The 26,261-nt window shown below is 42.7% G+C and overlaps 1 protein-coding gene across 1 annotated transcript; it reads right to left on the minus strand.

Annotated features, from left to right (window-relative positions):
• Positions 1 to 87: 87 nt before the first annotated feature.
• CNNM3 (cyclin and CBS domain divalent metal cation transport mediator 3) lies at positions 88 to 25,693 on the minus strand. Its single transcript, XM_040345951.1, has 9 exons — positions 24,273 to 25,693; positions 23,679 to 23,822; positions 19,965 to 20,117; positions 17,607 to 17,776; positions 17,427 to 17,523; positions 17,220 to 17,326; positions 15,653 to 15,788; positions 6,121 to 6,197; positions 88 to 909 (listed from the first exon to the last, which is right to left on the minus strand). The coding sequence occupies exons 1-8, from the start codon at positions 25,660 to 25,662 to the stop codon at positions 6,148 to 6,150; spliced, it is 2,247 nt and encodes a 748-aa protein (XP_040201885.1). The 5' UTR covers positions 25,663 to 25,693; the 3' UTR covers positions 88 to 909; positions 6,121 to 6,147.
• Positions 25,694 to 26,261: the final 568 nt, after the last annotated feature.

Consider the following 26,261-nt stretch of genomic DNA (forward strand, 5'->3'; position numbering starts at 1 on the left):
TGAGAAATCAAAAAACTACTTGGCACCTGTGACTTTACTACCCCCATCAATTAAACACTTATTTAGTAAATACAGCAGAACAGAGTGTTTAGGTGAATGGTGTTTTAGTAGATATCTGTTTTAAAAGAAAGTCAACAAATGAGTCGTTTATCCAACAGAAGATTTCATAAAACATTATCAGCTTGAAGAAATTGTAGATTGGGGAGGGGGGTTTAAAATAATCTGTCAATGCCAGATGGAAATGGTTATGGTTTCCGTTGCTGAATAAAATTGCTGATTTATTTTTTATTTTTTCTTAACAGTATTCTACGGAAAATCTGTATGCCTCTAACTAAAATCTTCTAGTCACAGCATCATCTTGCATCTCTTCCTTTAGTCTTCTGTTGTTTAGGTCCACAGCCTAAGCGTGCTTCCAATTGGCTGTTTTGTTGGTACCAGCACACATATACACACACTACACCTTGAGATAAAATGTCTTTTTTGTTAATGGTTCCAATCTCCACTTTTCCAGCCGCCAATTAGCTTAATAAAAAATAAACATATCTGTTCTATAAAATATTAATAACCCAACACCTTTGCAATTTCAGTCCTCCAGTGTGCAGTGGAGCGTCCGCTAGTACTTTGCCTTCCTCTGTGGACGGAAACGCCGGGTAATGGCAAGCAATATCTACACTACAAGTGGTGATGTTCCTGTGATCTGCCAGGGAACATCACTCTATACAATGGATGTTCTCTTGAAACATCACTTTCCACAGAAAAAAAAAAAAGAAATGGCACCAGTAAGGAACTGCTTGAGACATGATCAGTGCTACTCGTGATTCTTTGATCCCAGGTTCTTGATGAGGTAAGGTGATGATCACTCAGCTATCATCTCTATTCCAGCGCTCGGTCTCTCTTCCTGCTTCAGCTCTGTAAGATGAAACACATATAACTACAATGCATATTCTCATGGAAGGAAATTTTGTTTCAATAGTTTCACACAAAAAAGTGACAAGATGCCAAAGCAAGCTTTCTTGAATAGAAGGGAGCCAAAGCAGACTAAGCAAATTATTAAGTCTTCAGTTTGTTGACTGTGCCCACAGACTGGTTGCTTAAGCAGAAACCCAAGTCCACAAAATACTCACCTCTTCCCCAGTGATGCAACCTTGCTGATCACCTCCTAGGTGTTGGGTTTTCAGCCTCTTGCTGGACCAGTGTACATTCAAAAGAACACTGCAAACAGGCAAGTAAGTCTGTTTCATTGCAGAATAGACGGTGCATCTGTTCTGCAATAATAATAAACTGCCTACTCACAATTTTTTTACTAAAGGCTTAATTCCACTTTAAGCCATATCTAAAAAAATAATGCCGCATACACTCGACCATTTTTTATGATGTGAAAAATTAAATTTTTTAATTGGTCATTAAAAACTATCGTGTGTGGGCTCCAGAGCATTTTTCATGATGTGAAAAATGGGCATTAAAAATTTAGAACATGCTCTAATTTTTTGCGTCGTTTTTCATGTCGTCAAAAACAGTCGTGTGTAGGCTTTAAAGGGGTTGTAAAGGGAAAAAAAATGTTTCCCTGAATAGCTTCCTTTACCTTAGTGTAGTCCTCCTTCACTTACCTCATCCTTCCATTTTGCTTTTAAATTTCTTTTGTTGTTCTGAGAAATCCTCACTTCCTGTTCTTCTGTCTGTAACTCACCACCGTAATGCGAGGCTTTCTCTCTGGTGTGGAGAAAGCCTCTTGAGGTGGGAGGGGGCGAGCAGGAGAGTCAGGACACCCACCATCACACAGCTCCTTTCTCTATCTTCAACGTAGAGAGTGTCCTGACTTGCCTGCTTGCCCCCTCCCTCCTCACAAGGCTTTCTCCACACCAGGGAGAAAGCCTCGTATTACGGTGGTGAGTTACAGACAGAAGAACAGGAAGTGAGGATTTCTCAGAAGAAATAAGGACATTTAAAAGCAAAATGGAAGGATGAGGTAAGTGAAGGAGGACTGCACTAAGGTAAAGGAAGCTATTTAGGAAAAAAAATGTTTTCCTTTACAACCCCTTTAAGGATGGGGAAAAAAACGTGCATGCTCAGAAGCAAGTTATGAGACGGGAGCGCTCATTCTGGTAAAACTAGCATTTGTAATGGAGATAGCACATTCGTCACACTGTGGTGTCCGTTTAATAAACTGAGACGTTTTTTCTCAGTTCAGTTCTCAGAGGAAAATTATCTCCTCTGCAGCCAGTTTAATAAACCGAGAACTTCAGTTCTCAGGAGGGAGAACAGAGGAGAAGTGTTTCCTCTGAAAACGACTGAGATCTGTGTAAAAGTGGGTGGGGGTGGGCTGCCTGTAATCTCGTGCAGCCGAGTTCAAAAAGTGAAACTAAAGTTTAAAAGAACATGTAATTACATGTTTTCAGACATGTGATTTTATATATATATATATATATATATATTTAATATTAATTTTTAACCCACTGGTGCCGATATTAGGAAGAAATAAGCCTCCTTCCTCTTATCACACAAGCTTTTCTCCCAGATTCTCCACCTCTGAGCTGGTGAATCTGGAAGGGAGATATTTCAGTGGAAGAGCTGTGAGATCTTCAAATCTCGGTTTATTAAACTGGCCGTTTGTGACAAAACAGCCATGTGCTGTGATGAGAAGCGGAGAATAAGCTCTGACATAAGCTATGATCATCATGATCTCGGCTTATCACGGTTTATTGAATGTACACCAACAGGCTGAAAAGCATGAAGACTGAAAAGCGTGAATAGTCTCTCACCAAACTTTTACTAACACGAATTTAGCAAAAGCAGCCCCAAGGGTGGCGCCATTCGAATGGAACGTCCCCTTTATAGTGGCGTCTTACGTGTTGTATGTCACCACGCTTTGCTCGAGCATTCTTTTTTTTCGCGACCGTGTGTAGGCAGGCTTGACAAGAATCGCGTAGAGAAAAAATTTTTTTTCCATGACATTAAAAACGGTTGTGTTTACATGGCATTTCACCTTTAAAAAAAAAAAAAAAAAAGTGCATTTATTATTTTTACTTGGAGCCTGTAAAGCATGGCACCTGCAGGTGTATGCAAAGGCCGTTGCAATTGTAACAAAATGTTACAAAAGGGGAGCTCATCCTTTTAAAAGGAAACCTGTCAAGAAATAAAACATAGGCTGCCATTGCTGGTTATTTTCTAGGAATGCTAGCTGTATAGCCATGTCCAGCTTTAATACTTTGAGTCGCTGATCATTTGTTTTAGTTGAGTCCTTATTGGATCATTTGGCATTTCAAAAAGTAGTAAAAATGGCAGTCTACGTAGGTTTTCTCAAAGCTTGTTTCCTTAAAATGAGTTAGTACTTTTGGAGAACTAGGTACAACTGTATACCTTTGTTTGGAAACGTGTAGAACTGATGCACTGTGCAAGGAATTAAAACAAATGTATCTGTTTGCATTGATAAAATTGAGCAATGCATAATTTGAACCCATTGACCAGGCCTAAGATGCATGGTGTTTAAGTAGCAGAAGCAAAATTGGAAATTTCGGAGGTAAAATTTGTCACTGAAGTGTTGCAGGCCAGCCTCCACACCTAAAAAGAATATGGTGGTATAAAAATTATTTGTGGGGTTTGCACTTGATTTTTGCTTCTGTCATTTCTCTACACAGGACGTTACCGGGTTACAAACAAGATGGTTTTTGTATTTTTTTTTTTTTTTTCTTAAGTTGAATTTGTATGCAAGTTGGAACAGGTACATTTTTATTTTTCTCCAGCCACAAAATGTTTTTGTTTTACATAGATAGGATAGGGAAGTTTTAAGACCAGTACCGATACTTTTTTTGTCATGTGACAGTAGCACCAATATGCAGCACTGATGAGGCGTGAACTATTGTGTCAGTAGTTTTTTACACTTTGACCTTTTTTATTAATAAATTATATATATATATATATATATATATATATATATATATATATATATATATATATATATATATATATATATATATATATTCATCCCTGTTGGGGGGTGGCTTTGGTGAGATATCAGGGGTCTAAACAGTACATTTCCCTGTCTGTCTCAAAGGGGAGGTGTCGGGGGGCCGAGGACACAGATTCCCCAGTCCCTTTCTCTGCAGCCTCAGCTGCACTGAAGATGAATGGAGACGAGTTGAGTTTACGATGCTCAGTTATGAATGGACAGAGTCAGTGATCACTGACTGTTCATTCAGAGAGGGAAGGGGCTGGTACCCAGATCTCTCCATCCTGACAGATCTGGGACAAGTGGGGGACTGGAGAAAGATACAGAGGGGACAGTTGGGCGTGATTGGTGTGGTGGTAGGGGCAGTTATGAGCACCAATCTCCCTGTATAGCTTTCAATAAAAGCAGCTGACAGCCGTGGGAGGGAGAGGAAGATAAGGAGCTGTCGGCTGCTTTACTGAAAGCTATACAGGGAGCTTTGTGCTTGTAACTCCTCCCACTGCTGCACCGATTATCTGTGAGGCTGCCCGCCCCTGTTCAGAAGAGTTCACCTCACTCCTTGTGACAATTGGATTTTTGAAAATGTTGGGTTGTTGTGGAAACAAGGATTGGTGATAAAGCGTCAGTGGGGACACTTTCCACCCCATTATAACTTTTACAGGAGGGAATTTCCCTTCCTAGGGGTAGATGTCCTCTCACTTCATGTTGTCTCCCCCTTTTGTAAGTATGAACCCTATGTTTGTTACTTGGGGACTGCATCTACCTTAACTACTTGCCCACCATCAAATGAAGGAGCAGCTCTCATTCTGGGTGCATGTCGTCTTGCTAGGACACAGCATGACCCTGAACTCTGTAAAGACCCGCCGACGCAGCTCTTTAACCATGTGATCGGCTGTGTCCAATCACAGCTGGTCCGATGTAAATGCAGGAAGTGACAGTAATCGGCTCTCATTGCCTCACACTGACAGAGTGTGTGGTGAGGAGAGCTGATCAGCGGCATCTCTTCACAGGGGACATCAGAACAGGTAATCGGCCGATTCCAAAAAAGTGCAGTGTCCATAAGTTCAGGATATTGGTGCCACCTCATCAGTGAAGGAGACAAATTACTTATTTACAAAAATTACTGACAGAAACTAAGATTTTTTTTTTTTTTTTTTAAGTAAAACATTTTTTAAAACCCAGTGGTGAGCAAATACCACCAAAAGAAAGCTCTATTTGTGGGAACAAAATTATAAAAATGTCATTTGGGTACAGTGTTGCATGACCACACAGTTGTCATTCAAAAAGGGACAGCGCTGAAAAAAATGGCCTGGGCAGGAAGGGGTGAAAGTGTCCTGTCTTGGAGGTAAAGTACAACTAAAGACAAAACTTTTTTTGGAGAGGGATTAGAACACTTACCAGTTTTTTTTGCTGTCTGTGACCCCATAAGGGAGATTCATCCTCTCTTTGTCCTGTTTACTGTGATCATTGAAAGTGAAAGAAAAATCCAAATTTTGCGTTGTCCCCAGAAAAGTAAGAGGGGAAATCTTTCAATGGGGACATGTTCTGGTAATGTGGGTGTCCCCAAGGAATTCCCTTAATTTGCAGGGATTTCATCTCACTTCTTGTTTTGGCTATGGGACAGGAAGTGAAGAGAAATCTCTGCAATGGGACACAGATGGCAAACAAAATCTGATAGGAGTTCTAACCCTCCCTTACTCCAAAAAAGGAAAAAGTTTTGCTTGTAGTTCTACTGTCATAACACATTATATTACTTGGACAAAACAAATCTACCAGACAGGTGGTACTAGGGGGGTAGCGGCTGTACTGTGAATAAATTAAAAAGCATACATTGAAAGGAAGTCATATCATGGCTTTTAAACTTTCACTGAAATCTTTTGTTACAATTATTAGAACTGAAACAGTAAAGCCTGGCACATGTCACTGTGGTAGTTGCAAAACAGATGTATGCAGCGCAGCCCAGCCCTTGAGGGGAGGGGTGGTGTATGCTTAGTGTACATGTACTTTAAAAGTCTACTTTTTAAAGCATGTCTCTGAGGCTATTGCTGTATTAAAAAATTGGAAAAAGCCATCATAGATTATTTCAATGTAGAGCCGGGTGATCTTGAAGCAAGCAGAGGGTACAAAGCGTGCACTGCCAATTAGGGAGGGAATTAATAGGTTTAAATTTTTACCTCTGCATTTACCAGCATGGTCAGCTATTAGCTGACACTCTCTATTGTGCCCATAACAGCAGCGTTGATTAGAAATGCTGGAAATAGACAGGGTTACAAAAGATTAACAGAGGGGAGGCCAGTCAATTATACTTTGTACATAGGTCTCCCTGGTGCCACTTACAGGTCAATTCCTCTGTAAATGGTGGCAGTGGAGGACTCAATTCTTGACAATGAACTGCACTCTATTTACCAACAACATTCGTAAATATGGTTTTACAATATTGCAAACTGAATTTCCTCTTTTAGGCTAGGTTCACGCATATGCAGCTCTTCGAGACACATTTTGCAAGGGCATTGCAGCTTATTCATTTGAATGGACTACCACACCTCCTGAAACGTATCCAGTGAGTTTTTCTGTGCGGTAGGTTGCAGGAACAGGGGGCAGATCTGCAGTGGGAATCACCTGCACAGATGTGAAGAACACACCCCCAGCCGAACAATGAAGGCACAGCACAATGATGAATCGTTACTCCTTTTAGTGAGTCCTCTTCTAACATTTGAGCTCATACACCAAAATAGAGTCCAGAGTGCTGCCGTATAGGGGGATTACCGGACAAAGATATATTACATGTTAACCAAAGAATAACTGCTTTTACTTGTGTATTTTCTGTGATGTTCAGCTTTAAAGGATCACTAGCCCTTTACTAATATGCTGGCTTACATGAATGATTTATTTACTATACATTGTAAAGCGCTGCCTAAACTGTTGGCGCTATATAAATTGTGTATAATAATAATTTACCATGACTCCAAGATGGAGGGAACAGAAGCAGGAGAGTATGAAAGAAATGGTGCATAGCCAAGTTCAGTACATGTTTTATTTATATACTTATGTATGGTCACCCAAGGCTACATAAAAACACTCACTCTGTCTCATTACTTCCCAGAACTTACAGCCGTGGACAAAATTTGTTGGTACTCTTCTATACACCCAAATGTTTCATTGATAGGTTTAAGGCCCCTTTCTCATCTGCTTGCAGGGACCGCCCTGTCAGATCTCCACTCTCCTCTATGGGGGGGGGGGGGGGGGGAGAATCAGATGAACACAGACCGTCTGTCTGTGTTCACCCGATCCGCAGATGGATAAAAAAAAAAATAGGATTTTCCTCCGTCTTCAGAATCGGACCATAGCAGGGGCCGATGAGATTGGGTGTCAGTGGATAGGGATACACGTATGTCCGTATTTCATCCGAAAACGGATGAATGAAATACAGACATACTGTCCACATGTGTGAAAGGGGCCTTAAATTTACAAAGAGTTGCCATCCAGCTCCAGTTTTGTCTCAACTGTCCAAGAAGCATTGTGGCTTGTCAAAATGCATTTTAGCAAATAACAGTTTGGCCATCTTGTTTTCAACAGTGGAGTCCTCTTCCTTTGAGCCCACCCACTGTCGCTCAAAAAGTAATGACTGGTGCAATCGAACACTGATTTTAGCCTGACCTTGGAGTTTAGCTTGCATTTCTTTGAAAGTTTTCCTTGGCTGATGATCTACCAGTTGCACCTACACTATATTGCCAAAAATATTGGGCCGCCTGCCTTTACACGTACATAAACCTTAATGGCATCACAGTCCATAGGGTTCAATATTGAGTTGGCCCACCCTTTGCAGCTATAACAGCTTCAACGCCTTTGGGAAGGCTGTCCACAAGGTTTAAGAGTGCGTCTATGGGAATGTTTGACCCTTCTTGCAGAAGTGCATTTGTGAGGTCAGGCACTGAAGTTGGATGAGAAGGCCTGGCTCGCAGTCTCTGTGCCAATTCATCCCAAAGGTGCTCGGGTTGAGGTCAGGACCCTGTGCAAGCCAGTCAAGTTCCTCCACACCAAACTCGCTCATCCATGCCTTTATGCATCTTGCTGTTATAGCTGCAAAGGGTGGGCCAACTCAATATTGAACCCTACGGGCTAAGACTGGGATGTCATTAAAGTTCATGTGCATGTAAAGGCCGGACTCCCAATACTTTTGACAGTATAGTGTGTTTATGCGCAAACTGAGGTTGATCTTCCTTTTGCAGCTATGTCCAAAGCTGTTGTTTACACTCCCATAGACCTTAAGCACTTGAAGTCTCAGAGCCATTTTATCTTTGTTTCCCCACATCAAATATCGAAAAAAAATCATTTTAAGCCTACAGGTTACATAAAATACCCAAACATATATATTCTGAAAGCAGACATCCTAGAGCAGAGATTTGCAATTAGCAGACCTCCAGCTGTTTCAGAACTACAAGTCCCACTAAGTATAGCAAGACGGACAGCCACAGGTATGACACCCAGAGGCATGATGGGACTTGTAGTTTTGCAACATCTGGGAGGTCCGCTAATTGCATATCCCTGCCCTAGAGAATAAAATCAGGGTAGATCCAATTTTATATATGTTGCATTCTATTAATGCAGCAGTGTAGGAACATTTCAATAAAAAATACACTAAAGGGATTTTCAGGGCCAATAAACACAATAACTCAACCCAACTGTGTATTATAATATAAAAAAGATGGCATTGCACAGCATGAATAGATACCTAACATATCTAGACAGAAATAGTGTGTGCCTGTGAAACTAACAAACTTCAGTACCCTATATATATATTCCATAGGCAACGCTTTAAAAGCCCCTACAGGTCAACAGTTTAGGCCTCGTACACACGACCGAACAGGTCTGCTGAAACTGGTCCGCTGACCAGTTTCAGCAGACATGTTCGGTCGTGTGTACGGCCGACCGGACAAATGTCCGGCGGATCGGACAGATTTCCAGCGGACAAATGTTTCTTAGCATGCTAAGAAACATGTCCGCTGGAAGCCTGTCCGTCGGACATGTTCGGTCGTCTGTACGACTTACCGGACATGTCCGCTGGGCCGCCATCCCTTGCATGTGTCGAAGTAATTCGACACATGCGTGGAAGCATTGACCTTCCAGGGTCGCGACACGTCACCGCGTTTGTTTTCCGCGGGGATTTTGGTCTGATGGTGTGTACAGCCATCAGACCAAAATCCGGCAGCGGACATGTCCGATGAAAACGGTCTGTGGACCGTTTTCATCGGACAGATCCACTGGTGTGTAGAGGCCTTAGAGTTAACCAAGATCTCTGGTGCTAGAATTATTGCGCTCATGATGGTGTGCAACAAAAGTAGGGTAAATCGCCATTTTTGTATGTAGGCACACCAACACATACATTCTTCAATGTATGTGGGGACGCTTTAAATCTGTATTTTTTTTACTTTTGTAATAAAAAAAAAAACTTTAATGCCATCCCATGGGTTACCAATAGCTATGTGGTAGCATATAGGTGACAGTTTTTTTTTTTTTTTTTTGGGAGTCATCCATGGTCTATTAGACAGTCGGCTTCACACACTCAAAGCACCTGTTCCCAGCGCAGTTCTAAATCAGGGCTGGGACTAAAGTTATACATTTTTGATGCTGTAGCTACAGGAACATCGAGCTGCTTGGAAGATGGTCTTGTAGCCTTTAACATGATGCATTTCTTTCTTTGGTCCATATTTAGTGTGGTGCACACAATACCAAACAGCGGATTGACTACTTAAACAGGCTAAAATATTCAAGATCTACACCTTCAAACTAAAAATTACAGAATACTGTTTAGCATACCATTGTGATCCAACAACTCGCTCCAGGATTTTTTTGTAGAATGAGAAATAATTAACATTTTCACCCTCTCCTTGCTCTATTCTACGATATACCAAAAATGTACAAGTATAAATGAGATGGTTGCTTTAATTTCATCACTCTTCTGGAGGAATACATTATTGTTTCAGTGAGCTGTAAGGGTATCAACAAGTTTGTCAATAGGTGTACAACTGAAACAGCCAGGGCCAGACATGTTCTTGCATATCTTAAGACATTCCTGCTGTAATTGGTGCCCCCAGCTCACAATCTACTAATATTTCTATGCCGCTTGCTGTGGGCCTGCTGATGGTACAGACATCTACAGCCTGGAATGTTGTTGCCCTTGTATATGCAAAGGTCAGTTGGGCCAGTTCCTTCACCCTTCAGGTGAATTTTTTACTAGTGAAGTAAGACTTTATTAATCAGATATTTGTGGACCTCTAAGGTCACAAAAAAAGCTCTCACATCTTCTCCAACAGATTCTGTATCTGAGCTACCCATGGTCTCAACAGCTTCTGAACCCACTTAGACTATCTCATTCAGAGTTGCTCTAGTCTACCCGATAAACCTGGTCCCATTTCTGCTCTTATTGATGCAATCTCCACATGCTTGTTAGCCTTGTACCAACTTGGCAAGGATTTGGTTTTAAAAAAAAACTCTACCCCCCTACAGTGGATCCAGCCCTAACAAAGCTAGTGCTAATGCGCCTTGTAGTACCCAAGCAACAAGCAGTTGGAAACTCTCTCTAGAGCTCTGTTCTTTCCAGCGTGCCCTGCTCTTCATCCCATTTTGGCAGAGACTTTACGGTGTCAAAACAATGGCTCATTGAGCAAAATACCTTAGACGAGATCTTACCATTGCTGCAGTTGATCTCCTTGTATAATGCATTGAGCAAATGGCTGTAGCTTTAAACTTTAGTTGGGACAGTACACATATAGATGGGAAACTTTGGTTTAAGTGCTGAACTACAGAACCCATGCTTAAAGTGTTACTAACGTCTAAAAAAAAAAAAAAAAAAGTGTTAAAAACAACAAGCATTTTATACTTGCTCGCTCTGTGCAGTGGTTTTGAACACCGCAGCCCCAATCCTAATTTTCTCGGGTCCCTCTTCGGTGCTCCTGGCCTCTCCCTCCTGTTGAGTTCCCCCACAGCAAGCAGCTTGCTATGGGGGCAGCCGAGCCTCCGTGTCCATTCAGACACAGAGCCACAGTCCGACCCCCCCCCCCCCCCCCCCCCCCCCCACTCTCCTCCCTGAATGTGATTGACAATAGCAGGAGCCAATGGGGACTCACTGCTGTCTCAACCAATGAGTAGGGCAGTCCCAGACATCCAATCCTCTCCTGCAACATCGCTGGTTAGAGATGGGGCTCAGGTAAGTATTAGGGGGGCTTCTGCACACAGAAGGCTTGTTATCTTAATGGGATAATTTTAGATAGCAGTCAGGCTCACCCTCAATTGGTCAATGCATGCACCAAATTCATGTACCTGTCAGAAACCGGCACGTGAACCTGATGGAGGCCAGAAGTGTCTTCACTGATGGCAGCTACGAAATATACTCCTTGCAGGGTGATGTCACATTAATGGCAGCATCCCAGCATAGACATGCCCCACTCTGAGCAGTGGCATTTCTCTGCTCTTAATTACACCAGTCAGGTGTGACACTGACTGTCAATACATTACAAGGCTTTAGATGGCTCCTCAACCTTCCACAGAAGCAACTTCAAGCGCCAATCTCCCATCTGAGCTCTTTATTCCAGGAGTTGTCTGATCCACATTTTGCAATAAAGTCTTGGACATGATGGTAGTAGAGGTCGACCGATATGGGTTTTTCTCTGGTCGATGCCGATATTTAGAAATCGGGGCGGCCGATGGGCGATATATGTTGCCGATTTTTCAGTGCATCCTACCAGTGACAAGCTCACCAGTGCAGCCCACCAGTGCCAAGCTGTCATTCACTGCCACCTCACCAGTGCCAAGCTGTCATCCAGTGCCCAGCTGTCCACTGCCACCTTATCAGTGCCCACTAGTGCCAAGCTATCATTCAGTGCCAAGCTCACCAGTGCAGAGCTATCATTTACTGCCACCTCTTCAGTGCCCACCAGCGGAGTGCTCCTGGCTCTGTTCTGTCCACTCGCATGGCAAAAGACCGCTCCATTCGTCCCCAGAATGCAGCGCAGCCAGGAACAGCCAATCGGCGGCCGCCACTGCCAAATTCCTCCACTGGGAAAAAAAAAAAGTAATGTAGCGGCCGTGATAGCAGCCGTTTAAAATAGACGGTGGGTGGGCGGCCGGGATTTCCACCCAGCACACCCCTGCCTCGGATCTCCAATAATCGGCCGATGCCGATTTCTTTAAAAAGGCTAAATATTGGCCGATATATCAGTCGACCTCTAGATGGTAGCCTCCATCAAGGCAGTTTTTTTTGCCCAATTTCACTCAAGTGCTCTGTCATCATAGGCAAGTCAGTAAAGTCCCTAAACAGATTAATAAATTTGGCACAGAGGACAAGGTTGCCAGAATAGATGCCAAACTATTGGCCAGAGGAGTCATGGGCACCTTGTGTCATCCTGCCCAAGCGTTATCAGAGTCAGACAACACCACAGTGGTGATATACATCAACCATCAGGGAGGAACCAGAAGTCTTTACTGCAGTGCGAAAAGTAGAAACATGTCCACCTCTGCTTTCAAGCAATTGTCTATGCCTGAGATGTAAAGTGCCTCAGCTGAAAGTGAGTGGTCCCTACACCCAGATGTAAACCTTCTGGCCTACACATTAGTCTCCAGATACAAGGGGGGAGCCTCTAGCAGAAGCAGTGGATGCTGTGGTGACTCAATGGGATTAGTTTACAAATTCATGCCTTTCCTAACCTGAAGCTTCTTCCTCCTCTGCTTTACAGGATTGGGATGGAGAGCATTCCAGTGATCCTCATTGTTCTGGAAGGACCAGGCAGATGTGTTAAGTAGACTTAGTAAGACTGTGGGCTCTACAAGAGGTCCATGATATTATGTCTGTAGGACAAGTTTGGCATTCTACCTTATGATTGCGGTCTTTAATGTCATGGCTATTGAAACCCAGGTTTTGATAAACATGCCACATTTACCATTCATAAAAAGCTAGGAAAACAGATACCTGCAAGGAAAGCATACTTCATTTGGTGTAAATCTTGGGGCTTCCACTATGGTATAAATGTTCTTTATGCAGCCGAGTCTGGACCAACAATTCACTATTAAAAGTTCAGGATTCTGCTCCAATTTGTTTCAGAGACAATTTTGCTCCTTAATTAAAACCTTGGTACAGGGAGTGAACCATGTAGCTCCCTGTGAGATCTCAATCGGTTTCTCTCTGCTCTACAGAAACTGACATTTAAACCCAGAGACATTGCTCTCTCTACTCTCACTTACAAGGTGGTATTCCTTGTAGACAAACTATATTAAGCCAGTGTCTTTACTGGCAGCCTTATCCTGCAAGGAATCTCTTATAGCTTTACAGAAGAACAAGGTGGTTGAGGCCCAGGACATTCTTGGTAATTTCGGCTTTACACCTTAAAGGGTCACTAAAGGAAAAAAAATGTTTTGCTGAAATGACTGTTTATCGGGTATAGAGACATAAAAGTTAACTGATTCCTTTTAAAAATGATTAAAAATTGAATTTAATCTATCATATAATGTGCCTCTAGTTCACTTTCGGTTTTAAAAGGTACATACATGAAGTTCCGGGTGAGAGGTGAGTCGGGAAGACTCACAGAACAAAAACAAACAAATCCAGGGCAGTGTTATGTTTTTAAAATGAATCTGATTGGTTCTGAGGAGTTTTAGACACACAGTAATGACAGCTTAGACCACCGTGAAAATCTCCCAGTACCATGGTTATAAGGAAACAGGCAACCAGGAAGTGTGGAGATCACAGCAGAATTACAGCTACTTCAAAGCAAAAACGAACAATGAGGACATGAAACCAGTACTGCAGTAAGGTAAAGGAAGCTATTTAGCTAAAAAAAAAAATTCCTTTAGTGACCCTTTAACCAGAACACTGCTCTTCCATCCCTCCATCTGACTCAAATCGAGCGAACGGAAATTTTAATTAATTGTCTGGATGTGGTTTGGGATTTGAGGGTATGGGGTTGATTTACTAAAAGTTTACTTTTCCAACATTTTTGCATGCACATATTTGCCTTTAGTAAATAAGTCGCTGCTTCTTTTAGAAAGACCAATTACGATTTTGTCATCCTGGATTTCCACTCCAACCATCTTTTCATAGCTCATACAGGCCATTATTCAAGCTTATGGGCTCAAGAATTTATTGGCATAACAAAATCTACTAGATCTGTAAATGCTTCTTAGGCTTTCAGCATAAATGTTTCCCAGATTTTCAAAGCTGGTCTTCTGTTCACATGTTTTCTAAGGCAGGCCATGCACAGTGTGAATTTCTTTCCTGCAACCACGAGTTAGAATCCCTCCTGCCAAGCCATTGTTATCCAATGGAGGGGAGTAGTCCCCACCAGAAGATCGTGATTGTTGCTAAGCTATACCAGCCGCTATCAATAAACACAAGTAAAATCCAATAGGCTGGTTGTACCCAAGTTGTTCTTTCAATCAACTTGGTACATTCAGCCTTCCCATACATGGTTGGAATCTCGGCCGATTCGTGCCGAGCTGGCTGAGATTCGAACCATCTATTGCCAGTATTAGTGTGAGCAGTACCCAGTTGTTTTCATTGGGCCCATTAGCATTTGTTTTTTTGCGCTTTCCAGCTCCAAGTTGGACTTCTTTTGGAGATTACGATTGTAAATTACTTCCGTGTCTCAATTTTTTTGTGCTCATCGTAAAATTCTCAAGTTAAAGTTTATTAAAGAACACTGGTCCCACCGCTCTATGTTTATAATCAGGCTCTCAGTACTGCTTGCTGAAAAACCGATGCATGCTGGTAGAAGGATGGGTTATCCTGGGCTGGCCTACATTTTTAATTTTTGGTTTGTCCGTGTCTAACCTCCTGTAGGCAGCAGTTAAATCCAAAAGGCAAAAAGCTTCCCATGTCCCTCAATAGACCCCAAGAAAAAAGGATTGTAGAGTAAAAGAACCCCAGGCACGAAAAACGATAGCCCAAAAATGGCAGGCGCAGACGCCCCCGTCGGTAGATAACTGGTTAGCGACTATGAATCTAACAATTTCAAATGAGAGAGTATATTTTACTAGACAGGGGAACTATGGGAAATTCACTAGCATATGGGGGCCGTGGCAGAGGGCGGTGTGGAACATATGAGGATGGCACTCCAGGGTAACGCGCCCCCCCCTTTCCCACCCCCCCCTCCCTCTCCCGTTGGAAGTGGCTGTCACCTATTGTGGTGGGAGTATGGTTGATGGGTGCTCTAATGGGGATTGGCGATATAGGGCATGTGATCACAAGTATCGTCACAAGAGAAAAGGGTAGAGGACGGACTCCCCCTCTCTTCTGTGCTCGTCTGTCCGCTTAGTGGATTAACAAATGGGGTAATACGCTCCCTTAGGTAGTTGGGGGGAGGGTGGGGGGAGGGGGGGTGATTGGATACAGGGTTACAAGACTTAGAAGATATCAGGTACATCTGATTATACAGGCTAAGAATATGTTTAGTACTGATTATAGTATGTTGTCTTCTCTTTCTTTTTTCTGTTTGTATAATGCTAGATGGTTACCTGTTAAAATAATTGTCTGATGTATAAGTAATCTTAAAATCAAATAAAAAGAAATTAATTTAAAAAAAAAAGAGTAAAAGAACCCCACACACACACACACATTCCCATTGTAAATATCCACTTGCATTTTGTTTCATCCATTACAATTAAAAATTGGAGATATGACTGAACTATCATGTGTCTTAAAGAGCTGCTTATTACCTGATCCAGCATTCTTGTCATTCAATAGCTGTGTCTGGCTGTTTGGAAATATCTTCAGCTCTATGCTGTCTGGAGACTGAGCACTGGTGTGTGAATGAGAGCTCCGCAGAGCATTGAGATACTGAAGCCGAGAGACCTGGATCAAGAACAAACACAATCAAAAAACAAAGAAAGTGCTCATGAAACAAAGAAGAGCTATTGGATGCCCTTAAAAACAGCAGCGTAACATTTCTGTTTTGCCCAGAATCCACTGAATCAGAATGCTTTTAGGTCATATGAAATGCAGATTATGGTTTATGGCTCAGATTTCTTCATTATTTACAAGAAACCGTTGTATAAACAGACCCACAATAATGCTTTTGGTTCTTAACCTGAAAAAAAACAATTTATCTGGTGGTACATATTACATTAAATCAAAAACTGCTTAACCACTTAAGCCCCGGACCATTTTGTTGCTAAATGCCCAGGCCAGGTTTTGCGATTCGGCACTGCGTCGCTTTAACAGACAATTGCATGGTCGGGCGACGTGGCTCCCAAACAAAATTGGCGTCCTTTTTTCCCCCACAAATAGAGCTTTCTTTTGGTGGTATTTGATCACCTCTGCGGTTTTTATTTTTTGCGCTATAAACAAAAATAGAGCGACAATTTTGAAAAAAAATGCAATATTTTTTACTTTTTGCTATAATAAATATCCCCCAAAAACATATGAATTTTTTTTTTTCCCCTCAGTTTAGGCCGATACGTATTCTACCTATTTTTGGTAAAAAAAAAAAAAAAAAAATCGCAATAAGCGTTTATCGACTGGTTTGCGCAAAATTTATAGCGTTTACAAAATAGGGGTTAGTTTTATTGCATTTTTATTATTATTATTTTTTTTTTTTACCACTAATGGCGGCGATCAGCGATTTTTTTCATGACTGCGACATTATGGCAGACAATTTTGACACATTTTTCAGACTATTGTCATTTTCACAGCAAAAAATGCATTTAAATTGCATTGTTTATTGTGAAAATGACAGTTGCAGTTTGGGAGTTAACCACAGGGGGCGCTATAGGAGTTAGGGTTCACCTAGTGTGTGTTTACAACTGTAGGGGGGTGTGGCTGTAGGACTGACGTCATCGATCGAGTCTCCCTATAAAAGGGATCACTCGATCGATGCAGCCGCCACAGTGAAGCACAGGGAAGCCGTGTTTACACACGGCTCTCCACGTTCTTCAGCTCCGGGGAGCGATCGCGACGGAGCGGCTATAAACGAATAGCCGCGCCATCGTCCCGGATCGCTCCCCCGCATGTAGCGGGGGGGGGGTCCGATCGGACCCCCGACCCGCGGAGCCTATACGTGCCATTCTGTGGACGTACATTTACATGCGGCGGTCGGCAAGTGGTTAAAAAAAAAAAAAAATGGCAATGCTGATCTCAGCAAACAATAAGATGTAAAAAAATTGAACCCAGCATCTGCTAAAGTATCCTTCCATGAAAGTAATCCTTAGCAGCTCAACTTTCCAGCAGTAGCACAAACCCATATGCGTATTATAGATGTTCTACATGCAAGCATCACACACATACCTTGACTATCTGTAGATCAGACAACGCTCTCACAGAGTAGTCAGGACAGTAAAAACCAGAGTCTGGAGACTCACTCTGCTCTTGGCCACTGGATGGAGAGTTAGAACCTAAAATGTGAATAAGGGAAAGTCAGCCTGAATATGAAGGACACACTTAGCATTAAATAGCTCCAAGCCCAGTAAGGGCCCTCTTATGCATTTCTCTCACTTAAAAGGCACAGACTCAATGCAGCAACTCCGTAATAAGTAAATGCTCCATTCTCAAACTTTAGACCTTCCTTCCCAATCTCTACCTGCACTTTGCCCTGGGAAACAAAGGAAGACAGAAAATTAGTACAGTGAACTAAAGAATAAAGCTTAATGGATGCCATCTCTCACTTGTATTCACCTGTAGAATAAGAATGAAATAGTCCACAGGTTGGCTGCGCTGATACAGATAGTGTTCAGGGGCAAACCGTTCGCTGTCATCAAATTTCACCTCGTGTGTGACTCCTGGGAGTTTAAGCAAGTGCAAGAGGGCCTTCTCTGACATCCGAGAGGTACTGAAAAGCTCCACTTCTGCCAAAGCGAACACAAATAAGCTATAAAATATATATGTATCTGAGCGACGGGATTTTAGTTTGTTTTTAATTGAATTGCACAGATTATAGGTCACATTAAAATGATGGAAAACATTCAGAAGTGATTTATCTTGGTTTGATCTCAAAAACTTGGCATTTTTACATCCACATTTTTTGTACACGTCACATTCTGTATGCATTTTTTTTTGTGAAAGGGGATTGCAGCCATATTACTGCTCTTGAACCTTTCAAGAAGAGGGTATACCCCCCCAAAACCTTGCACAAAAAGTTACATTTTTAGGTCAATTAGAAAGGTATCGTGGACCGTACTCAACTATGTACTGAAAGGGAAAAATTATTTCAGCCCCCATACATGAACATAAAATTCATGTGTAGTGGTTTTACAAGCTGTACCATTAATCACTATTGAAGCAAGCGGTTTCTATAAACAAGCAGCTAAATTTTATAAATGGAAAAAGAATATTCTACAGAACTTTCCATGGCTTTTATAAGTAAAATGATGTAAAAGATACAAAAGTAAACAGGCCCCAAAACCAATGGCAGAAGGACTCAACGCAAAGTTTAACCACTTAAGGACCCAGCCTGTTTTTCAGATTTGGCGTTTACAAGATTTAAACATTTTTTTTATTATAGAAAATTACTTAAAACCCCCAAACATACACACACACACATAAAATATATATATATATATATATATAACACCCTAGGGAATAAAATGGCGGTCATTGCAATACTTTTTGTCACATGGTATTTGCACAGCGGTCTTACAAGCGCACTTTTTTTTGAAAAAAATAACTTTTTTGTATAAAAAAATAAAACAGTAAAGTAAGCCCAATTGTTTTATATATTTTGAAAGATAATGTTACGCCGAGTAAAATGATACCCAACATGTCACGCTTCAAAATTGGGCCCGCTCGTGGAATAGCGTCAAATTTTTACCATTAAAAATCTCCATAGGCGACGTTTAAAAAATTCTATAGGTTGCATCTTTTGAAAGTAGGTCTAAAGCTAGAATTATTGCTCTCGCTCTAACGATCGCGGTGATACCTCACTTGTGTGGTTTGAACACCGTTTTCATATACGGGCGCGTTCGCTTCTGCATCCGTGTATTCTTATTTATTTTTTATACATTTTTACACTAAAAAAATAAAAATAAAATAAAAATGTAAACATCCCTTGTAATAGAAAAAAGCATGACAGGTCCTCTTAAATATGAGATCTGGGGTCAAAAAGACCTCAGATCTCATATTTAGACTAAAATGCAAAAAAAAAAAAAAATTTGTCATTTGAAAAAATTACAAGAAAATATTGCTTTAAGAAGCATGGGCGGAAGTAACGTTTTGACGTCGCTTCCGCCCTGCTATGCTATGGGGACGGGTGGGGGCCATCTTGCCCTCACTCGTATCCCAGCCGAGCAGGGGAGAGGACCCGATCGCCTCCTCCGCTACCGACGGCTCAGATAAGCGGCGGGAGAGCGGGGCCCTCTCCCGCCGCTGATAACGGTGATCTTGCGGTGAATCCGCCAGAGACCACGGTTATTGTTGACAGGACCGCTCACTGAAAAGAGGATATCTCGGTTGTGGCAGCAGCTGCTGCCGTTCAAGATATCCATCTTTAAAAAAAATGGACGTTCATATACAGTGAGCGGTCCTTAAGTGGTTAAAAAAAAAAACACGCACCAACTTCCAGGTCTCGGATCTAGACAAAAATATAATATACAGTTGGTATAGACCGAGACAGCAAGAAAGGGTACCTTCATCAATGTTTTTAAAGCAGAGAATGCCTCCCTCCTGTTGAATCTGTGCTTTCAAGGGATACTATTTTATACAGCAATACTAATATTTATATTAGCTCACGTAAACAAACGCCTTAGTAAAGAGACATTTTAGACGACCACTTGTTTCTATAAGAAGGTGGCAAATACATCACGGTTCTGAACTTTTAATTCCTTACATAAAGGGTAATATGTTATAGGTGGAAATGTCAGGCCAGATCAAAAAGCTCCTGCTACTGTGGAGAAGTATTCTAACAATCAAGGATTACTGAAGAATGAGACATTGATAAAGTGGAGGCAGAGCACAGAACACAGCATGTAATGTTTCTATAACTGTTGCGACTTCTGTTCTGTCAAACTGCACATCCCTCTTCTAAGTCATAGAACATACCCTGAGATAAGAAGCGCTGAGTGGCCAGTAATAGTTGGGGTGATATCTTGACTTTTTGTTCCATGTCACCACCCTTGAAAAAGGACAAGTCCTCTCCTCCACGTGGTATTGTAATTGGATGCACTTTAGGATGCTTCTTCTTTACGGCTTGTTCTAAGGGAAAATGTGAAATAAAAGACATCAGGCGCAGCAGCTACATATGACCCCGTCATACAGGGTGTGACCACATGAAAATCAGGTTTTGAACAAGAAGTACGGGAATGATAGCATATGTCCCAACTGTCCCTGATTTTGAGGGACTGTTTCTCAATCTGAACAAAGTCCCTCTTTCCTTCTTTCCTCCTCATTTGTCCCGCATTTTGGTCTAATCTATATAGTTGTACAAAAAAAATGCACTATTTTTCTTTCAAAACGTGTTTCCCAGTGGTAAACCTTTCATCCAATTTCTAAATTGCTGCATTTGTACATTTCAAAAGCCAAAAGTAATAGTTTAAAAAAATAAAATAAAATGCACTTGTGGGTGTAACTAATCCATGTTTGTATTATTCTCCTTTAAAGGGGCGTAGCAGAGGGTGTGTCATATGCCTCCATACTTTTGCCAATAGGTGTCCTTTGTTCCAATCTTAAAGCTGGACTGGTCTAGTGACGTCTCACCAAGAACAGCAGGTATTGAAACATCTACATGTTCTAAAACCTGTCTTAACCAATGTGTCTTGCCCACTGCCCCACATACATATACTGCGGGGCGGCTGCTCCTGTGGGCAAAGTCACGTACAGGTATGTGATTTCGCTCTTCTGGGTCTGCAGTGCGCCATGGACTTGCTTCTGCTGTGATTGGACACAATTGGTTTGCTGATCGTTCACTAAAAAGGCAGAATGGCAGTCTGCCTATGTAAACAAGGCAGAGCGTTGTTCTGCTAGTAGGGGAGACAGAGATCCAGGGTGGATATAAAGCAATGATTAAAAAAAAAAAAAAATAAATAAAAAAAAGAGGTATATATAAATAAAAAAAATATCAGTTGTGTTTGATTTAAAAGCGATTTGAGGTTTATTAAATTTATTTTAATAAAATGCTTTTGGAGTAAAAAAAATAAAAAAAAATCTATCTAAAAAGAGTTTTCTATTTAGGATGCATTAATAATTTCATTTATTCAGCATGAAATTGAGCTTGGTAATGTAGCATGAGGCTATATACATGTATTCTGCAATATTTACATTTTTGGTAAACTCATTCAATGAATCCAAGCTCTGCAGGCTGAGATAACATGCGCTGCATTGATGCATTCACACAATTTCACAGTAGCCATGAGATAAAACAAAGTTCAGGAATATTCCTTTTATCCCATTGTTTTGCAAATCTATGTACGCTACAAACAAGAGCACACACACACACACACACACACACACACACACACACACACCTGATTCAAGGTGCCAATCCTGGCTCACCACTGTCAGTAGAATAAGGTAGAAAGAAATTGATTGCACGCTGGAATCCAAAATGTGCTGATGAAGATTTTTCTCTTTGTCACACCAGACAAACTTGCCCCTTTTGGATTCCAGTGTGCAATCAATTTCTTTCTACCTTATGAACACTACAAACTGTATGATTGAATCAGTTCTGATATCGCCTTTTACTAACCTGACAGCTGCTTATTCCAAATAGAAAACCTTTATTTTGTTTGCAAATATTAAAGATTCTAACTACCAGCAAGAATAAGTCCTTACATTTAAAGAGCACCTGTCATTTCAGATCCATCATAGCAGCGCCTGTTAGTGGACATTCACTCATCCGCTGCCGCCACCTCCCTCCCCTTGTGCCGTCACTGCCGCATCACCAGCCAAACGATTAAAGTGAATGAGACTGCGGGACCGAGATGACAGTCTGCACTAGAAACTGACCGGAAACTGGCTTCATGGTGTGAACTAGAGCCATTGGAATACATGGAAAACACTGCATTTTTGGTGCAGAAAAAAAGCGCACGGAACTGCATCTGGTGTGAACTAGCACTAAATCGAGTTGTTTTAAATCAAGCTTTTTTTACTAGCGATTTAAATTGTGATTTTTTGGGGGGGATACAGTGTAGCACGACCGCTCAATTGTCAGTTAAAGCAACGCAGTGCCGTTTTACAAAAAAAAGTGGCCTGGTCATGAGGGGGGGGGGGGGGGGTTAACCTTCTGGAGCCGATGTGGTTAAAAAAACATCTAAACCTCAATAAAACATTGCAGCGTAGCAGTCCTTAGAGGAGGAGGCTGCATTCGTTTTCAAGTGCATTTCCTTTACTTTCACCTGGTACAATGAATAAAACGCTTCCTATCCCCGGGTGTCTCCTCTCACTCCGCCACTGGATTAACCAAGAGTGCCATGGTTGCCACCTATGCTGGAATACAGCTACATCTGTCTTTGTTCCTCTCCATTTCATATATTGAGGATTAGTAGTTTACAGAAGAGATTGGGATTTTTGGTTTACGTGTAAGATTATTTTTAAATTATTTTATCAAGCAAGACACGATAGGTCTCCGAAACAGTATAGTCAAGGCTTGTATCAAACAGGATACTGAAATGTAGAGCTCTGGAATGAAACTGGGCACATGGGACCACATTAAAAGGCAACCATCATCTTCCCTAGCAACCTCACACTAAGGACTCATTTACGCTTGCTTTTAGCTTCAACACACATCGGCTAGTTTACACTTGCTTCAAAACAAGGCTTCGGACAGGCTTTGTTAAAGCTCTCTGAATGCCAGTCAAAGCTCCTGCCCCTAAATAAAATGGTTAGCTTACAGTCCTGATTACACCTTGCTTTGGCTTTGCTTCCAAAATGATACCCCATGTAGCTTTAGTGGTGCTTCAAAGCCTCCATAGAAGTCTATGGCAAAACTCGCTTGCAGCCCCACTGAAGCCTCATCAAAAGCCCCACCAAAAGCCACATCAAAGCTTTATCAAAGCCCCACCAAAAGCCACATCAAAGCAAAAGCAAGGTGTAAACAGGACTGTAAGCTAACCACTTTGTTTAGTGACAGGAGCTTTGACTGGCGTTCAGAAAGCTTTAACAATACATGTCCGGAGCCATGTTTTGAAGCAAGTGTAAACTAGCCTTAAAGTGGAGGTTCACCTTATAAAACATTTCTAACACTACATCCAGCCCAATTCTGCATATAAAATTACACTGACCTTTTTTTTTTGCCGTAGATAGCGTTTAGCCGTGGAATTCACCGCAGCTTCCGGGTAGGGAATCCCGCGGGAGTGGGTGTTCCTATTGACATGCTAAACAACGGCGCACACAGCGCATCACGACTTCCCAAAAGAAGCTCGGGTCGGCTCTATTCGGCGCCAGTGCGCAGGCGCCGAATAGAGCCGACCCGACCTTCCTTCAGGAAGTCGTGACGCGCTGTGTGCGCCGTCGTTTAGCATGTCAATCAATTGGCATGTCAATAGGAACGCCCACTCCCGCGGGATTCCCTACCCGGAAGCCGCGGTGATTTCCACGGCTAGGCGCTATGAATGAATCACTTGTATAGCGCTGACATCTACGGCAAAAAAAAAAAAAAAAAAAAAAAAAAAGGTCAGTGTCATTTTATATGCAGAACTGGGCTGGATGTAGTGTTAAATTTTTTTTATAGGGTGAACCTCCCCTTTAAATGGTGTATTTGTACATCAGGGAAAAGATAGGGTAAGCTAAACTGCATCCTTCAACTCCTCCCCAACTTACTGTAATCCTCTGATTCGTCCAATATCTCCGATTTTATAATCTCCTCAATAACATCCTCCAATGTGACTAGCCCCATCACCTCGTAGAACGGATCGCCTTCTCCTTCGTTATTCACTTTCTGGACCATAGCCATGTGCGACTTACCTGCAGAGATGTAACAGACAGTGACAAGATGTGAAATGGAGAACAGGCCAAACACAAATTTCATTACATGCAATGATAAGGAGTACAACACTCAATACGTCATTATGGAAAGCTTCAGCTTCATGTGACACTGAAATATATGCACCGGAAAAAATCACTGCCACATACCTTATAAAGGGATGATTATTATTATTATGGAATAGTTTTCATGTCAGTTAGGACATTTGATTCTATGAACGCTATTCCACGATCCATCACACTTCATGTAAAGCAGTATTTCCTTGCACTCTTTAGAGGCTGCAATTATCTTCGGAGCATGATCTCTACCCCTAAACCTACGCATCCCCTTACATTTTGCAAAATTTGGGAAAAAAAAGCAGCACAAAAGACTTGCATGTGCGAAAGCACAAATAAACACATACTGCTCTGGCATAGCCAGGGCCTTCTCACCCTTTTTAAACTCCTCCAGCACAGCGTCCAACTTGGTGTCACTAAACACAAAGTGGACAGGGTGACTGTAGAAGCGGGTAATGGTGCTCAGAGGGGTGCAGTCATCTGGATCCACATAAGCCAAGTCTTTCAGATAAAGGATATCCACAATGTTGGTCCGCTCGTTTTCATAGACTGGTATACGGGTGTAGCCACTCTCCATGATGCTAGACATGGTGCTGAAGTCCAGGAGGGCATCGGTGGCCAGCATGAAGCAGTCATTCACAAGCGTTAAGATATCTTCCACCGTCCTGTTTCTTAAAGCTCCCTTGCTGAATTCGTCCCTCACCAACTCGCTGTAGGGATCCCCGCACCTGGCCATCTCTAGGATCCGTAGTCTCATGTAGCAGCAGCTTGGGTCCAGGCCAATCATCTTCTCCAGAAGCCAGGACAAGGGAAATGAAATGGGCCCAGGAAGCAGCAGCAAAAAGTGGGTGAGCCAAAGGCACTTGGATGCCAGCCAAGGACCCCAGCGGGAACTGATGGCAGCCGGTAGAGCTTCTCCAGCCAACCAGAGTAGTCCAGCTGCTGAAAAGATGGCACCAGCTATGGAGCCAATGGCCAGATACAGCAAGACGGCTACAGCCGCGTTGGCGATACAGCACAGGGCCAGCAGGGAAATCAGCGTATAACCTCCCCAACGAGTCCTTAGGTAGTCCAGCCTCGCGGCGCCCAGTCTTTCGGAGGGGGAACCCCAGTCTCTAAGAATACCAAGTTCTGGCGGCTCCAGGATCAGGGTGCTCAATTGCAGACCTCGGAGAAGGCCAGAGAGCAGCACACACAGGACGATTAGAAATGCCAGGAGCCAAGTCGCTAAATATTCATCTGTGGCGCCATCGCTGGCCTGATCCTTGTCCACAAACTGGTCACATGAGCCCCGGTCTCCCCCAAATGACTTCTCCCCATCCCCCAACACTGCAAAGAGCATGTCCCCCCCTGAATAAAGGACCCATTCCCCTCCCTGGAGGATACACAGTGGGTACAGGAGGTCTTTCTGCACCGTGACCCCTTCCTGAACCTGGACAGCGACCAGGCACGAGTGCTCACCACAGACCAGGAACCTCTGGAGCAGCTGCAAGGGTGCATCTGGGGCGGAAGTGCAGCTTTGGCCCCCAGGGGCACCAATAGACAGCCAGGGCCAGGTATTATTGCGGAGACCCAAGCCATAGAGGCGGAGGAAGAACACAGAACCGGGACGAGCACTGATTATCCCTCCGTCCATAGAAGCTCCAGTTCCATTCTCCAAACGCACCCCCAGCACCTGAGCCTGCTCGCTGCCCTCACCTACCACCCGTGATGCCCCCAGTCCGGCCACTAACAGCAGCCGCACAGCAGCAGCGGCGGCGGCCATGTTAGTGGAGGGAAGGCAGCACCCGCCCACTACGACCCCCCTTTTCTCCAATGCGCTGTTAGATCTGAAAGATAACGTAGCAAATGAGGAACGCGCCAATCCTCACCGACCAATAGGAAAAGGGAGGTGCGCCCGATGGGTGGGGCCGGGGCCGAGCAGCTGTAAACAAGGAAGGGAGCCAAGAGAGCTAACCCCTTCATTGCCAGCAGATCGCGATTGCAAACAATGAAGGGATGGAATGCAGCAAAACACAGGCGTCTTTATTATCCTCATCTATTAATATCAGGCACATGCAGTACCCACCTAGCATTGCCAGGAACACTAGCACTGTGCCCTTTCTCACCAATCAGTGCTACATGGCACACATGGTGCTTATAGTCACATTCAAGGAATTTCAGTACATGTATCAGATTTCAAGGCCACATAGAAGTCAAACCAGAAGGTTTACTGTTTAAAAAAAAAAAATCCAAATGCACCTCTCTGAATGTAGATTCTCTGCTTTCTGTGCAAGGAGAGCAAAAAGCATGTCCGCTCTTATCCCGGCTGTGTGCTGCGAATTCACAGCAGATTCCACGCTGCATGCAAATCGCACCCCGTTC

Source organism: Rana temporaria, chromosome 3 (assembly GCF_905171775.1).
Source record: "Rana temporaria chromosome 3, aRanTem1.1, whole genome shotgun sequence".
NCBI classification, from domain to species: domain Eukaryota; kingdom Metazoa; phylum Chordata; class Amphibia; order Anura; family Ranidae; genus Rana; species Rana temporaria.

What these genes read in the sequence shown, in the direction of transcription:
- CNNM3 (XM_040345951.1), bottom strand. Translation starts at nt 25,662, where the DNA reads ATGGCCGCCGCCGCTGCTGCTGTGCGGCTGCTGTTAGTGGCCGGACTG. An exon ending in CTGATCTACAGATAGTCAAG is followed by an intron (nt 15,789 to 17,219) that starts GTATGTGTGTGA and finishes TTCTTGATCCAG; the next exon opens with GTCTCTCGGCTTCAGTATCT. An exon ending in TGACAAGAATGCTGGATCAG is followed by an intron (nt 6,198 to 15,652) that starts GTAATAAGCAGC and finishes GTCTATTTCCAG; the next exon opens with CATTTCTAATCAACGCTGCT.